The sequence below is a fragment of the Otolemur garnettii genome, unplaced genomic scaffold (assembly GCF_000181295.1).
Source record: "Otolemur garnettii isolate 467f Iridium unplaced genomic scaffold, OtoGar3 scaffold00077, whole genome shotgun sequence".
Lineage (NCBI taxonomy): Eukaryota > Metazoa > Chordata > Mammalia > Primates > Galagidae > Otolemur > Otolemur garnettii.
In genome coordinates, this window is record NW_003852472.1 from 8,107,227 (window position 1) to 8,122,397 (window position 15,171).

Consider the following 15,171-nt stretch of genomic DNA (forward strand, 5'->3'; position numbering starts at 1 on the left):
AGTGGGATTGCAGAATCAAATGGAAGGTCTACTTAGAGTTCTTTGAAGATTCTCCATACTTCTTTCCAAAGAGGCTGTATTAGTTTGCAGTCCCACCAACAGTGTAAGAGTGTTCCCCTCTCCACTTTTTGAGTAAGGATTTGTCTACCACGTCATATGAACTATTTTTCCCAATTTTTGCCTTTCTAACATATGTGACATTCGATATATTAGCTACTTCAACATGTTCATCAAAGATTTTTTCCCCTTTTCCCCTGTGTGTTTTTACATTGCCTTTAGATCTGCAAGTGGTTCTGGCCGGGTAGTCCCTGAGCTAGCAGAGTGGCCATCACTCAGGAGGAGCACATCAGAAATGCAAATTCTGCCCACTATAAATCTACAGTATCAGAAACTGGGCAGTGGGGCCCAGAAATCTGTTTCAGCAAGTTCTCTAGGAGATTCTGATGCAAGAGAAAATTTGGGAGCCACTGGTCAGGAAAGACCTTCCTCACCGAAACTTCCCTCTGAGCATTTTGTTTCACTTGACTCCTTCTGGTATTAAAGGACTAAATAATTTTTTTTCTTCCAAACCCCCATTGATTGAAGACGCTCTCCTTAAGCTTTATAAGCATTCAGCTTTCCCTCTTGCTTTTTTCCTTTGTAAAAATAGATACATTGAGATATATATCACAACCATAAAATCCACCCTTTAAAGCATATAGTTCAGGAGTGTTTAGTGTTTTCAGTGTTGTGCAAACATTCCATTGTCCCCACAGTCATTTCTCATTTTAGTTATTTCCAGCTTCTATTTTTTTTTTTCTTGATGAGTCAGCTAAAGGCTTTGCAAATTCTGTTGATCTTTCAAAGAACCAACTTATGGTTTCACTGAGTCTTCTCTATTGTTTTCTTTCCTCTATTTTATTTACTTCCTCTCTAACATTTATCAACAAAATTAGGCAGTCTGTGGGACTCAGCTTCTCACCTGTGGAGTCTGCAAGAACTCAAGTTCATGTGAGAACTAAGCTGAACTGGAGGACACCCAGCTGGTTTCAGAGAATTGGTTTGTGTGGGGAAAAAAACCCACGTGTCAGAAGTGAAATATTGAGAGTAGTTTGAGTAAAGAAAGATAAACAGTAGGTTTTTTTCTGTATTTACCAACCCATTGAATGATAGGGAGAAGTGTTTTGTTCTACCTCTTAGAAATAAATATGGCGCCCACTTTTGCACTAAATGGATAAGTAGATTATATTATCTATGCATTTTACTTCAGCATAGAGTAGAGTATGTTGTAAAACAGCTGACAGGTAAGGAGAAGGTGGGTCTGATAGGGATTAGAATGTTAGCACTACAGCCATCTTTAAAATAAGCATTTGTAGGGCTGGGCATGGTGGCTCATGCCTATAATCCTAGCACTCTGAGAGGCTGAAGTGGATGGATTGCTTGAGTTCACAGGTTTGAGACCAGCCTGAGCAAGAGTGAGACCCTGTCTCTAAAAATAGCTGGGTGTTGTGGCGGGTGCCTGTAGTCTTAGCTACTTGTGAGGCTGAGGCAAGAGAACCATTTGAGCCCAAGAGTCTGAGGTTGCTATGAGCTATGACGCTATAGCACTCTACTGAGGGCAACAAAGTGAGACTCTGTCTCAAAAAAACAAAACAAATAAAAAAAAAAAAACACTTGAAAGAAACTTTATGCTAAAAGTTTTATAAAAGGTTCATTTATTAATTCAAATTTTTAGATAAAAGAATTTTAAAATAACTCAGACAACTTGAAAATAATTGAGGCTTTATGATATTTTCAATCTGAAAACACTTGAATCTTACAGTACAGACTGTGTCAAGCAGCGAGGTCAACAGAGAGAAGGAGGATGGAGACCTGCTGTCTGGGGATAATAAGAGGCCTGAGCTTGACCTTCTGAACAAAAAGCAAACCATATTCTTTGTTCCCAAGTGTGTTCGTGAGACTAATAACGCAACGCCATCATGCGGCCATTCCTCTTACAGAACAGGGCGTTTACTCTGCTCCAGCCCACACATTACCTTCTGAGGTGACGTGCCTGGGAATGGGACGAGATATAGTAACAGTTTAAGATCCAACGTGATTTCATAAAAGGTTGATAATAAGCAAAAATGTAAACTAACCCATGCAGTATTTAAAAATAATTGAGAATTGTGATAAATTACCTTCAGGAGGTGTTCTCTTAAGATATACGAAAGGGATCAAGTTCTGAATCTGAGTGAAAGTAGACACACTTAGCCCAAGGTAGTACGATTCATAGTTAGTGGCCTGTCCACAAAAAGCCAAGGGCCCAGAAAGACCACCCAGATATTTATTTTTTTGTATAACACTCTCATGAACAGCATTCTAGCAAGGCTTACTGATTATAACACAAAACTACCAGTTATATTCTTAGAACAACTGTGTTACTCTCCTCCCCCACCCCCACCCCCAAAAAAGCCCTACAATTTTCCTCTCAGAAGGAAATTCAGGAGATGGCCTGGGTTCTGAAAAGAAAGGTTGAGGCTTTGTCCCAAGCATTCCAAGTGTAGATGCCATCTCTGTAGCCCCATGTTTTACCTTACAATCAGTCTCCTTTGCATGAAATGTAATTTGTGTAATTTGTCTTTGGAACAACTGAAGTACTGTTCAAGAACCTTCTGAGGCCGTCCGGTCTTTGTCCTTTAGTATCCTGAAGACAGATAACCTCAACATCCAGAAATATCCTTTGATCTGTTCTTTCTCTGATATCTTGTGTCCTTGGGATCAAAGCCTCTTTCCTTGGCACCAAATAATGCCCAGGGAGGAGTTTTGGCCATATAATCCTTTGTGCTGAAAGTTTTTGATCCGCTGCTATCTTCATATTCCTGGACGAGCTCCTGGAAGCGGTTATAATTGATCCACGTCCACCATTCTCCATCAATCTTAAACTGGAAAGAACAAAAAGTTGTCAGGTCAGTTAAAAATATTCGTAGGAAAAATATAAAATAGTTATTCTAAAAAAGAAAAATCACAAATTAGCCCAATCTTTTCTCCCTATCATGTTAAAGGAAAGTCTTTCATGTTCCAGATGTGGTTTCCTATCAAGGCTGTATGTACCACAGTCAACGCTGTCCCCTGGGACTGCTGCCTTGCCGGACCTGGAAGACAAGTCAAGTTCATTTTGCGCATACCAGTGACAGGGTTAAACCTTTGGATGTTACCATGTGTTAACAGTCAAGCTGATTCTCATTCCTGCTATTGCTGCTTTTTATCTGTTACACATTTTTATGGCTATGTTCGCAGCACCTGGTGGAATCCTTTTCATTACTGAACGTTGTTTGAGTTATTAGTGGGGCTTTAATCAATGAGTTCTAATTCTGAACTGCTAACTAAATGACTCGAACTAGCCGTTATAGCCTAACACGGATACAATATCTCATTAGTGGAAAGTCTCATTAAGAATTTCAATTCAATAAAAGACAATAATCCAATTTGTACTCCCTTAAGAAAATTGCTTCTCAAAAGTCGCTGTGGAACAATGACCTGGAAGGAACAAAACAGAAATAAAGTTGAGGAGGCTCTGAAGGAAATACGAATTGAACTATGAAGGCTTTTGAAACGTCTGTTTGGCATTCATTTGTGTAAATGTATTAACTAATACGTTGATCGTTGACTTATAAACAGACAAGTACTTTTGTCGTGTCGCTGTCTAAAACAAAACCCAATTATCTCTATGAACCAAGTCAAGTAACTATTTCCTGTTCTGGCTGAAAAAAATATTGAAATTATATTGGTTCCTGGATTTAGAATATTATATACAATATGCTGAAATTCAGTGACATCTGATTTTTTACTGAATACCTCAGAGATGTCTAGGGAGGGAAATAAATGGAAATGCCAAATAAATGGAAAAGTTTAACTAGTCTATCTATGAATTATGAGTTTTCTTCTAACTAGACCATTCTTTGAAGTGGTGCCACAAGGGCTCTATGAACTCTACAACCCAAAGTGTAAAATTTATTTCTTGCCATCTTGTCCTGTCCTTGAAGTGTTTCCTATTACTGTGGAAGAAATCACTGTTATTCTCAGGTGCTGAACCTCAAAATTGCAGAATCAAAGGCAACCTGCCTTTCCCCGGACCCTTGCATCCAAAAGCTGGGCAGGCTCCCCCTGAGTTGCCTTCCTGCTGCACGGCCCTAGTGCAGGCCCTCACTGGGGGACTCGGCAACAGTCTTCCAACTGGTTGGTCTTCTGACTCCAGTTTTCACTCCTCCCAACTTCTACACACTGCCTGAGATGATGCCAGTAGCAAAGAGATTCCCATTATCTAGAACAGAAGGTCTAAACATCCACTCTGCACCGGCTCTGCTCACCTGTCCCCTGTCCTGTGACTCCCACGCTGCACCCTCTGTCTAATTAATGCTGATGCTCAGGTCTCCTTCATCCTTTGCTCTGGGAAGTCTTCCCAAATCTTTTTAGGCTGTGGCTGTTCCCCTGCCATAGGGCCTCACTGTGCTGACCTGTCCCACAGCCACGCACTGTGGTCGCCTCTGCAGGTGTGTCCCCCCACCCCCATTCCACCTAGACTGCTGGATTTCTGAACAGATGAGACTTAACAATTTACGCTGTCTCCTAGGACATGCAAGGTCCTAGCCCCTTCTTTCTTACCTCTTAACGCAGTTAGAAAACCACACAAATCAAAAATTCTACCTCTTCTACTGATATCTTGAGACATGATGAGAATTTGCTGGCTCCACACACTAGAGTGGACTGTTCCACAGTGTGTTCACAACAGAAGGCACAAACACGGCTCGGCGCCTGTGGCTCAAGCGGCTAAGGTGTTAGCCACATACACCCAATAAAATAAAGTGTTGAAAGAAAAAAACACCACTTAGAATTCTGTACCCTATAAAACTATCCTTCAAAACAGAAGGAAAAATAAAGACTTTTTTAGACAAACAGAAATGAAGAGAATTTGTGGCGCAGAAGATCCGCCTTAAAAGAAATGTTAAGGCTTGGCACCTGTGGCTCAAGCGGCTGAGGCGCCAGCCACATACACCTAAGGTGGCGGGTTCGAATCCCCAGCCCGGGCCGGCCAAACAACAATGATGGCTGCAACCAAAAAATGGCCAGGCGTTGTGGCGGGCGCCTGTAGTCCCAGCTACTTGGGAGGCTGAGGCAGGAGACTCGCTTGAGCCCAGGAGTTGGAGGTTGCTGTGAGTGTGATGCCATGGCACTCTACCCAGGGGGATAGCCTGAGGCTCCGTCTCAAAAAAAAAAAAAAGAAATGTTAAGTGGCTCGGTGTCTGTGGCTCAAGTGGCTAAGGCACTAGCCACATACACCTAAGCTGGCAGGTTCGAATCTAGCCCGGGCCTGCCAAACAACAATGACAGCTGCAACCAAAAAATAGCCAGGCATTGTGGCAGGTGCCTGTAGTCCCAGCTATTTGGGAGGCTGAGGCAGGAAACTCGCTTGAGCCCGGGAGTTGGAGGCTGCTGTGAGCTGTGATGCCACCACACTCTACCCAGGGGGATAGCTTGAGGCTCTGTCTCAAAAAAAAAAAAAAAAAAAGAAGGCACAAACACACTTGATGGGACCTGGGGTAACTTCCCAACTGGTGCAGGAGTAGACATGGCATTAACATGTATGTCATTAAAATGAGGCCGAGAAAGATGCCATTTATCCATTTTTTCCTCTCAACATTTATGGAGTGCCAATTATAAACGTGGCCCAGTCACAGACATTTAAAAAATGATTATCATATGTAACATGCTATGTACAGCAAGTGAGGTTATACATCTCAGGAGAGAAAGAATGACAAGTCCCTCCCCTCCCCCCACAACCTCAGGTCTATTGTACAGTCTTCTTGGGGCGCCCTGCTGTGCCTGCTGAGAGACACAGAAGACCAGATTCTCTTCTTCCCGATGTTTTTCCCTTTTGATGTTTAGATCTCTAGATCTGAACTTTGACCCCTCAGGTCCATAATTCTGATATTCCTTCTCCCTCAAACTCTAACAATAATGATTTGTTATGGACATTCTAAGAGGGTCTAAAGGATTAGTTTGGACCAGAGCGGTAGACTTAAATTTTTTTTAGCCACAAGCTACAGAAAGAAATACATCTTATATCTCAATTCAGTACCTGCACAACACACACGTATGCATGGGCTGTAAACACAACTTGCAAGACTATATGGGCAGCGCATTTCATTTAAGCAAATTGCTGGCTGCAACCCATTAAACTGATTTCCTAACTCCTGATGCAATTAGGAAACTTCTACACTAGAAGACCTGATCTCTTCTGACTCTAAAACATTCACTCTGGTTTCAAATAGAAGAAATCAGATGCACAGATGTGGCAAGTGTAAGCTGAAAGCTGACAGCGGACCACTCTGATTCCTAACGTCTAAGACAACAAGCTGGAGGACCAATGATGTAGCTGTAGCAGAACGCAGGAGTATTTGCTCGGGCTGCTGCAACTAAATACGACAGATGGAGCAGCTTAGACGATGTTAGACATTTATCTTCTCACAGTTCTGCAGGCTAGAATCCAAGATCAAAGTTTTGGCAATTTATTTTTTATGTTATCTTTTTTTTTTGGAGACAGAGCCTCATTATATCACCCTCGGTAGAGTGCTGTGGCATCAAAGCCCACGGCAACCTCAAACTCTTGCACTTAAGGGAGTCTCTTGCCTCAGCCTCCCAAGCAGATGGGACTACAGGCACCCACCACAATATCTGGCTATTTTTTTCTTATTGTTGCTGCTGTTGTCATTGTTGTTTAGCAGGCCTGGGCCAGGTTCAAACCTGCCTGCCTCAGCGTATGTGGCTGGTGCTGTAACCCCTGAGTGCCGGGCGCCAAGCTGCAATTTGGTTTCTGGTGACAGCCCTCTCCCTGGCTTCCTGCTATGCCCCACGTGGCCTTTCCTTGGAGGGCATGTGGAAGTTGTGATAGCTAGTAGGTGAGTTCTCTGATATGCCATAGAAAAACACTAACCCTATCCAATCTGAGTCCCTTCCTTATGCCCTCATTTGACCTTAAATAGTTCTTTAGAAACCCCATCAGATACAACCCTACCTCGACATATGAATCTGGGGGGACACAAACACATAGTCCATAATAGTAAGTTACTCTGAGAGTAACATTGAGCCATCAGACCCAAAAGGCAAGACTGAACATATATATGGCCCCCTCAGTGTTGGAGAGTAATCATACTGAATAATTTAAGACAGGTCTGGAAAAATCAAACTGTTCATGATAAAGGCAGAAGCTAAAAGGGCAAAATTTGGTGTGACTGACACACTCGTAGAGCTGAAAGGCAGCTGCCTCAGCAGAGGAATGAAACCCTAAATCACATAATCTGAGGTTAAGTACCCTGAGATACGGGGTCACCCTGTTTCAAGACGTCCTCCAATCTAACAGTAAGGGAAGAAATAAATCTACCAAATTACAAACAAACTCAAAAGGTCAAAAATGATCTCAAACACACACCATAAACCCAGTAAGATGCAGCCCTGACTAAGTGAGGCCAGGCTGCTAAGGCCCTGTGGCTTTGCTGGCCGGAAAAGCCAGGACAGGCTTCCATTATCTGGAAAAATCCAACTACTGCACAAAGGCCTTCTGCTGGCTGTGTTCTCATGTTGCACGAAACAGAACAATGACAACATAGGTTCTTTATTATAGATAATTTTTTTAAAGATGCTTGCTGGGCATAGGGGCTCATGCTTATAATCCCAGCATTTTGGGAGGCCAAGAGTTTGAGACTAGCCTGGGCAACATAGCAAGACCCCTCATCTTTACCAAAAAAAAAAAAAATTTAAAAACTAGCTAGGCATGGTGGTGCATGCCTGTAGTCCTAGCTACTGAGGCAGCTGAACCAGGGTGGTCACTTGAGTTCAGGAGTTGGAGGCTGCAGTGAGCTGTGATCCAGTCGAGATGATAGAGAAAGACACTGTCTCTTTAAAAAAAAAAAAAAAAAAAGATAACAGATTAAACACATGCATTTATTTTTACTTCCTCTTGAAAACTCATTAAAATGACAAAAAAGCATTTTTAAAGGATGTATAATGTAAAAATAAAGAGATCAGGTTCAGCACCCATAGCATAGTGGTTACAGCCCCAGCTACATACACTGAGGGTGGCAGGTTCAAACCCAGCCTGGGCAAGCTAAACAACAATGACAACTGAAAAATAAATAAATAAATAAAGAGATCAGGAGAGAACACCATCAAAATTTTAGAAGCAGAAAAAATAATGGATGAGCAAATTGGTTTAGCAGACCTAAGAGAGCTGAATCCTGAGCTGGCAAATAGAGAAATACAAGATTCAACCCAATTTATGCTTCAGACTTCCTCAAAGCCTCAGAAATTCCAGTCACCCCCCCAGAAATGGGGATTGAAGAGGCTCCAAACCTACTCCAGCTAAAAAATCCAAAGGCAGGTTCACATTCTATTAAGAAATGGTTAACCGGGGGTGGGTGGTGGATGGGTGGGGAAGAAATGGTTAACTGGGCCATGCATGGTGGCTCACACTTATAATCCTAGCACTCTGGAAGGCCGAGGTGGGTGGACTGCCTGAGCTCTTGGGTTCGAGAGCAGCTTGAGCAACAGTGAGACCCCTGTCTCTAAAAATGGTCAGGGGTTGTGGCCGGCACCTATAGCTACTTGGGAGGCTGAGGCAAGAGAATCAATTGAGCCCAAGAGTTTGAGGTTGCTGTGCCATGGCACCCTACTAAGGGCAACAAAGTGAGACTTTGCCTCAATAAATAAATAAATAAATAAATAGGTAGAATCTCAAGTTCTTGATCCCTTGAACATAAACACAGCAAAGCCCCTGCCTATCTCATGTCCCAACAGAAGACTGGAAGTTTCTTCTCAGAAGACAATATAAGGGAGGATCCATGGTGTAGGGCAGCGGTTCTCAACCTGTGGGTCATGACCCACAGGAACTGTATTAAAGGGCCATGGCATGAGGAAGGTTGAGAACCACTGGTCTAGGGGATAGCAGGTACAGCTGAGGACAGGGCTACCACACTGAAAATATTCCCCTTTCTGCTTCTAGACCACCAAATGGCCATGCAAGCTTTGGAAAAAGAAAAGACCCTTCTGATCAGCCCAAGAGGACAGACTGGGAGACACTGAGTTTTCCTAAGGAAATGATCCAGCTAGATCGATCCAACATAGTCAAGCTCACACCCTTAGTACTCCCAAACTGCTCTGTCAAATATGAGCAGATAAACCATGACCATTAGGCATCTGAGAAAAACTTCTCTAACATTAAAGAGAGAGAAAAAAAATCACAACAAAAAAAGAATAATAGAATAAACTGAGCCCACACGGGGAGAAAATGACAAAAACAAAAACAGAAAAACTCAACTAAAGCAACAGAGAAATGAAAGGAGAAACTGTGTTCATTTAAAAATACGCTATAGGGCGGTGCCTGTGGCTCAGTGAGTAGGGAGCCAACCCCATATACCGAGGGTGGTGGGTTCGAACCCAGCCCCAGCCAAACTGCAGCAAAAAAACAGCTGGTCATTGTGGCGGGCATCTGTAGTCCCAGCTACTTGGGAGAATCATGTAAGCCCAAGAGTTTGAGGTTGCTGTGAGCTGCGATGCCACAGCACTCTACTGAGGGTGACAAAGTGAGACTCTGTCTCTCAAATAAATTAATTAACTAATTTAAATAAAAATATGCTATAAAAAGGAATGTTCGAAAAATTTAAAAGAGACCAGGCATGGTGGCTCATGCCTATAATCCTAACACTTTGAGAAACTGAGGTAGGAAGATTGCTTGAGCCTAGGAGTTCAAGACCAGCCTTGGCAAGAGTGAGACCCCTCCTTTCTATAAACAATAGAAAAATTAGCCGGGCATATATCTATAGTCCCAGCTACTCAAGAGGCTCAGGCAAAAGGATCTCTTGAACCCAGGAGCTTGCAATTACAGTGAACTAAGATGATGCTGCTGTACTCTAGCCAGGCAACAGAATGTGGCACACGCATTCAAAAACAAATCAAGCGACCTTAGATTGTAAAAATATGGGAGCATAAACTAAGAATTCATGAGAAAGCTAAGAAAATAAAATTAAGAACCTAGAATGTACAGTAAAAAAGAGAGATAGAAAATAGTAAAGAAAAGATAAGAAAAATTAAAGGACTAGTCCAAGAGGCTGAATTTAAAAAAATGTTTGTTCTAGAAAGAAAGCGGAAAAAAGAACACTGATAAAAAGAATTACACGTGTTATTTTCGTTTTTGCACTCTTAAGGGCTTTTACATGATTTTAATGTCTACTCCTACTTTCTATAGGAGTCTTCCAAACAATTAGTCCAGAGAGGGCAAACCAAACAGTTGGGGAGGTAGTGACTAAAGGAAGGATGAGGAGCTGCCAGATCTTCTCATAACTCAAAATCATACATTTTGTTCTTGCCTATAGTAGCTGCAACTATGTTGTTTGCTCTCTGGGGAAGAGGAGTCAAAGATCGCCCAGTGGTGTCCCACCTGCATGCCACAGGCCACATATGGATTATTTGAAGACTGTTCTGCTTATCTGATTTGACTAAATTGCTTTGTCAGATATTGTGAAAATTATACATGGACCTTTTGTTTGCTCATCGGCTGTCATTAGTTTTTGTGTATTTAACGTATTGTCCAACACAACCCTTCTTTCATTGTGCAACGAAGAGGAAAAAAGGTTGGACACCCCTGAAACTTCTGAGTCTGCCTAATGGCCTGCAACGGTGGAACGCCAAGCAGTGTTGTCAGCGTTTTCTGAGTTTACTGGTGATAAGTAGGATGCACACAGCAACAGCTGCCTGTGGGATCATTCTTGAGAGATAAAACTACAACAATAAGATTAAGTTCTAGATATATCCAAGGCAATTTAAAAAATTTTTTAGCAGGAACCTCATTCTCTGAAGTTTCAATGTCAACCTCCACTTTTATGAGAGGGGAGCTAAATCTTCTGAGCAGGGTCATCAAAGTACCAATTTTCTGTGATATTTCTCGACAAGCAAATGCTGCTGGGAACAAGCCAGCCTGTGAAAAGGGTGAGCTTCACATGTACACAGAAGGCAAAACCTTCAGTCAGTACGTTTTGTTGAGAGACCACTGTACAAAATCTAACTGGAGGCATAATTCCCCTCCCATTCCAAGATGGGAGGGCACAGGGAAGTGAAGGTTCTTCTGATCCCTCCATGTGGATTACATGTTTATATATCCGAGAAGGAGGCCTCTGTGATCACTGTCTCATCATCTACAGGATCCTAAATTTGGCAAAAAGTCTGAATTGATGACCTGGAAGATCAAGGAGATTGGTGCTGGGTGAAATGAGACAGGACACTCTACATACTATTTCCAAAGGATGCTTCTCTTTCCCTAACCTTGCCTGTCAATGTAGTTGTTCAAAGTAGGCTTCGAATTTGAAACATTTGGGACTGAATTTTAGCTATGCCCTATTTGGATAAGACTTTTACTCTTTTTGTCTCAGTTTTCTCCTTTGGAATATGAGGAAAAATAATATCTACAATTCAAGAGGTTTTTGTAAAGATTAAATGAGTTAATGCATGAATAGAGCTTCTCACAGTAACCTTCACAACTGTTACTGGTTGTTGAGTTAATCAGCAGGCTTCAAAATGAAGGAAAGATACCAGACATTTCATCGGGATGAAAGATGCTAGAAGATAATGAAAAAATTATGCTGGAAGGCAGCAGAGTAATATCTTCAAAACGTAAGAGGAAATACTTCAATTTGGATTCTTCTACTCTAATGATCTACCATTTAAGAGTGAAAGTGAAATAAAATTGTTTTGGAGAAGAGAACGAAGGCTAAGCGTACCACTCAGTTCAGTAAGAAGAAAGCTGTATCTAGCAAGAACAATTGGATGCAAGAAACAAAGATGAACCAAGAAGTGGTATTGAAATGGCTACACCTAAACAGCCACTAGAAAGAACAGCATTGCCAATAAATAGCCTAACATAAAAACACCAGTGACACAACAGTGTGCTGGCACCCACTGCTTGCTTCTTGTTTGGCCACCCGCGGTTTATTTTTTTTTTTAAGAGCTTGTTTTGCAGAACTGGAAGAGCACTAAAAAAACAGAGAAGGGCATATACCCCTTAGAATCTGCCAGACCACATTCTGAGAAGTCAGATGAAACAAGCCCAACAGAAAACAACCGCTCTGGAAAACGATTGCCTTGTGTCATCATTTTGCAACAACTGTTGATCTGCTCTCTAGCACCCCAATAAAAGCCCAAGTCCTACATCCTCATCAGTTCTTTCTTCCTTGCAGGTCTTGCCCTTTCCTCCCTTGGAAAGTAAAACTCCTTGTGTCAAAAGCTATCTTAACCCTTGAGTTGAGAATTCTTTCTCAGCACGAATATTCTTAACAGTATATAGGAAAGAGCACTAGAAAGTCCTTTTGTTGTGCTGAGGAGCATAGCAAAGTTGATTAACTTCAGAATTCAATTAAGTATACATTTTAAAAGTATAAGAGTGGAAGATTCTAGGAAGATGGTAGGGTAGAAAGCACCAGAAATCTTCTCCCCACCCAGACAAAAATTATACTGGCATAATTTATCTGATAAAGCTATGTGGCAACTCTGGAGTCTATTGAAGGATTGCAACATTCAGGGGAAGGCCTGACCCTGAATTGTAATTAATTTTGGTCAATTTCAGCTCTTAGCTCCAAAGTGCCCACCAGGCCCTCACCCTAGCCCCATGTCAGGCGACTGTGTTTATATTCCTGGAGTAGCTTGCATGCAGCCTATAGGAGCCAGTATAGGCAGTAAGAACCCTGACTTCAAAATATTAAGGATGTGAGCTCTCATCATGGAAATGCAGACATGGAGGCAGCCAGCCATTGTTGTTGCAACGCCCCCATACTCCCGGTGGCTGAAGAAGTGACTTCCAAGGCATTTCAGGAGCCAATGTTTTCCCTCTGTGCCCATTTTTAAATTTTTTTCTTTCCTCCTTTTGGGAGACATACATGGAAGTCTAGGACACTAATAACTACCACATAAATGGGGAAAATTAGAAAGTCACCATGCATGTCATGGGAAAAGCACAGGCTTTAAAGAGACCTAAAGAGACCTTAACTTTATACATCAGGCTGATCATTAACAAAGAGCTAACCTTCAAAAATGAAAAGAAACAAAAACTTCCAGCAAACACTGAAAAAGACAGAGAATCTGATATCCAGAGTCAACACATTATTAGATAGAAATGTCCAGTTTTCAATAATAAACTCATAACACAAAGAAACAAGAAAGCATGGCCCATTCAAAAGAAAAAAAATCCAAAAGAAAGTGACTTTGAGAAAGATCAGATGGCAGAACTACTAAACAAAGACTTTAAAATAACTTTCTTAAAGCTTCTCTAAGAACTAAAGAAATATATGGGAAAAGCCAAGAAAAGGATATATCAACAAAATAGAAATAACAATAGACACAGAAAATCTACAAAAAAATATTCTGGAGCTAAAAAGTATAATTCTAACAAAAAATGTATTAAGGGGATTCAAAAGCAGACATTAGCAGGCAGAAGAATCTGTGAACTTGAAGGTAGGATAATAGAAATGACTAAGTCTGAGGAACAAAAAGAAAAAAGGGTGAACAGAGACTATAAGACCTGTGGGACACCATCAAGTGGACCAACATGTGCATGTGGCAATCCCAGAAAGAGGAGAGAGACAAAAGGCAGCAGACTGGATAGTTGAAGAAAGAATGCCAGAAAATTTCCCACATTTGATAAAAGATATCAATAAAACATTCAATAATCTCAATAATTTCAATGAAACTATTGAAAGTCAAAGACAGAATCTTGAACAGGAAGCAGAAACAAATTGTCCCATACAAGCGATCTTCAATAAGGTCACTAGTATATTATATTTCTAATCAGAAATTTACAGGCCAGAAGTGCTCTAAAAAAAAAAAAAAAATCCTGTCCACCAAGAAGCTATATCTGGTAAAACTGTTCTTCAAACATAAGGGATTAATTAAGACATTTCCAGATAAAGCTGAAGGAGTTCATTATCACTAGATCTGTTCTGCAAGAAATGCTAAAAGGAGCCCTGTGAGTTAAAATGAAAAGATACTAGACAGTAACTTGAAGCTGTATGAAGAAATAAAGATTACAGTAAAGTAAACACATGGGCAATTATAAAATCTACTATTATTATAACTGGTTGGTTTAGATGCCTACATTTTGTTTTTTAACATTAAAAGATTAATGCATTAAAAAAGCAATTATTAGTTTATGTTTTGGGACATACAATATCTAAATGTCTAATTTAGTGATGTCAACAACTGAAGGAGGTGGGGACAGAACTGTAAAGGAGCAGAGTTTTTGTACGTTACTAAAGTTAAGTTGGTATAAATTCAAATTAGAGTATGACTTTAGAATGTTAAATGTAATATCTATGCTAACATAAAGAAAATAACTATAGAATATACACAAAAGGAAATGAGAAAGTAATTAAAACGTTTCCCTGGAAAGAATGAACTAAACGCAAAGACAACTATTCAGGAAATGAGGGCAGACTGCTATAAGGCACATAGAAAAGAAATAATAAAATGACAGAAGTCTTTCTATATCAGTAATTACTTTGAATATAAATGAGTTAACTGTCCAATCAAAAGAGAGAAATAGGTAGAATGGATAAAAAGAGATGATCCCACCTTATGCTATTTATAAGAGACTCACTTTAGATTTAAAGACACAAATAGATTGAAAGTAAAGGATAAAAAAGTATATTCCATGCAAATAGTAACCAAAAGTAACTCATACCAAAAGAGAGTAGGTATGTCTATACTAGTATCACGCAAAGCAGACTTTAAATCTAATATTTAAAAGAGACAAAATATGATGTTAGTATTTATTAATAAAAGGCACAATGCAGTAAAACTAAGAGTTATAAACACTGATGCCCTTAATAACAGAACATCAAAATATATGAAGCAGATACTGGTAGAAATAAAAGGAGACTAAATAATGCTACCCTAATTCTTGCAGACTTCAATACCTTGCTATCAATAATGGATATAATAACTAGGCTGAATTAAGTAAGGAAATAAAGCATTTGAACAACACATATTTAATAGACATAAATAAAATACTCTACTTAACACATGTATGTGTTACAGCACATACATCCTCCTTAAATGCACATGAGGCATTTTCCAGGAAAGACCATATGTTAGGCTACAAATTAAACCTAACTA

General features: G+C 40.5%; 1 protein-coding gene across 1 annotated transcript in view; it reads right to left on the bottom strand.

Moving 5' to 3' along the window:
• Nucleotides 1–1,741: 1,741 nt before the first annotated feature.
• LOC100942622 (S-adenosyl-L-methionine-dependent tRNA 4-demethylwyosine synthase) overlaps nt 1,742–15,171 on the bottom strand; it is a 196,065-nt gene continuing 182,635 nt past the window's right edge. Inside the window, exon 15 of the mRNA XM_012807877.2 lies at nt 1,742–2,903. Coding sequence (XP_012663331.1) covers nt 2,682–2,903 — 222 coding nt within the window. The 3' untranslated portion in view covers nt 1,742–2,681. The remainder of the gene's footprint in view (nt 2,904–15,171) is intronic.